Raw genomic sequence first — 1,982 nt, 5'->3', positions numbered from 1 at the left:
CCCCCCCCCCACACCCCAAAAAACACTCACCCTCCACCGGCGCCCGCGGGTCCCACACCGCCCAGAGCTGGGCGCAGAAGAAGGGGGCCCAGCACCCCACGTAGACCCCCAGCACCACCAGCGCCATGCGGTGGCTCTTGGCCCGCGCCCTCCGCAGCCCCCTCCTCCTCCCCGACCCCACGGCCCGCGCCACCGCCACCTGCAGCCCCCCCAGCAGCGCCGCCGGCCCCACCAGCACCGCCAGGGCCACCCAAGTCACGTAGGCCCGGGCGCCCCACGGCTGGGCGAAGGCGGCCCAGCAATCGCGCTCGCCCGCGCCCACCTCCCGCTGCCCGAAAATGCCCACCTGGGGCAGGCCGAAGAGCAGGGACAGGGACCAAGCGGTGGCCAGGGGACCCCAACGCCGCCCCACGGCGCCCCACAAGCGCCCCACGGCGCCCCATAAGCGCCCCATGGCGCCCCACAAGCGTCCCGCGGCGCCCCGGAGGCAGCGCGCGGTGCCATAAAAACACCTCGTGGGGACACCAAAACACCTCGGAGTGCCCCAAAAACACCTCGGAGTGCCCCCAAAACACCTCGTGGGGACGCAAAACCCCCTCACGGCGCCCCAAAGCCACCCCACGGCGCCCCAAAGCCACCCCAGAGTGCCCCAAAGCCACCTCGGGGGGCCCGGGCGCCATCTTGGAGGGCCTGGGCGCCATCTTGGAGGGCCTCGACGCCATCTTGTGGGGCCCCAAAGCGCCCCCACGGTGCCCCAAAGCCACCCCGTAGTGTCCCCAAGCCACCCCCTGGTGTCCCCAAGCCAGCCTCTGGTGCCTCCGAGTCCCCCCATGGTGCCCCCAGGTCCCCCCGTGGTGTCCCCAAGATGTCCCCCCCTGGTGCCCTGAAGCCCCCCCTCGGTGTCCTGAGGGCTTGTGGTGCTCCCAACCCCTCCTTCGTTGTCCCCAAGATGTCCCATGGTGTCCCCAGGATGTCCCCAGGCGCCTTGAAACCTGTCCATGGTGTCCCCAAGATGCCCCATGGTGTCCCCAGGATGTCCCCTGGGGCCTTGAAACCTGCCCCTGGTGTCCCCAAGATGTCCCACGGTGTCCCCCAGATCCCCCCTGGTGTCCCCAAGATGTCCCCCAAGGCCCTGAAGCCAGCCCTTGGTGTCACCCACATCCCCTGTGGTGTCCCCAAGATCCCCCATGGTGTCCCCAGCATCCCCCATGGTGTCCCCAAGATGTCCCCTGGGATCCCGAAGATGCCCCGTGGTGGCCCCCGAGTGGGTCACGATGCCCTGAGGTGGGCTGGGGGGCGTTGGGGACACGGAGGTGACATGTAGGGTTGGGGACACCGGGGTGACACAGGGGGTTGGGGACATGGGGGTGGCACAGAGCAGCGGGGATGGGGGGTGCAGGGGGGACACGGGGACAGCAGGGGGACGTGGGGATGGGGTGCCCAGGGGACACCCATGGGTGGCACCGTTCGGTGTCCCCCCCCAGCCCTCCCATGTCCCCAGTGTCCTGGGGACGGTCCCCGTGTCCCCCGGTGTCCCCTTGGGACACGGGCTGGCAGCTGGCGGGTTCCCAGGTGCCATCCCAAGTGTCCCTGCGTCCCTGAGCGCTGTCCCCAACGTCCCCATGTCCCCCCCGTCCCCAGCACCCCGTGCAGCCCTGTGCCCTGTCCCCGGTGTCCCCACGTCCCCATACCCCATCCCCAGTGTCACCGGTGTCCCCATGTCTCTGTCCCCAGTGCCCAGCAGACCTCTGTGCCCCATTCCCGGTGTCCCCGTGTCCCCGTACCCCAACTTTGGTGTCATTGTTGTCCCCATGCCTCCATCCCCAACACCCTATGGACCTCTGTGTCCCATTCCTGGTGTCATTGGTGTCCCCGCGTCCCCATACTCTATCCCTAATGTCCCCATGTCCCCGTACCCCAACTCCGGTGACATCGATGTCCCTGTGTCCCCATCCCCCGTCCCTGGTGTCATCGATGTCCCC

General features: G+C 69.3%; 1 protein-coding gene across 1 annotated transcript; it reads right to left on the bottom strand.

Annotated features, from left to right (window-relative positions):
* Nucleotides 1-30: 30 nt before the first annotated feature.
* LOC118159477 (PE-PGRS family protein PE_PGRS30-like) lies at nt 31-1,727 on the bottom strand (the record flags this gene model as incomplete). The annotated part of the gene is made up of 4 exons (XM_035314053.1): nt 1,428-1,727; nt 1,064-1,382; nt 665-937; nt 31-622 (listed from the first exon to the last, which is right to left on the bottom strand). Coding segments are annotated over exons 1-4 (1,477 nt in total), but the record flags the coding sequence as incomplete, so codon positions are not given.
* Between the last annotated feature and the right edge of the window lie 255 nt (nt 1,728-1,982).

Source organism: Oxyura jamaicensis, unplaced genomic scaffold, assembly GCF_011077185.1.
Source record: "Oxyura jamaicensis isolate SHBP4307 breed ruddy duck unplaced genomic scaffold, BPBGC_Ojam_1.0 oxyUn_random_OJ70598, whole genome shotgun sequence".
Lineage (NCBI taxonomy): Eukaryota > Metazoa > Chordata > Aves > Anseriformes > Anatidae > Oxyura > Oxyura jamaicensis.
Note: the sequence above shows the minus strand (reverse complement) of the source record. Positions and strands in the feature narration are given on the sequence as shown.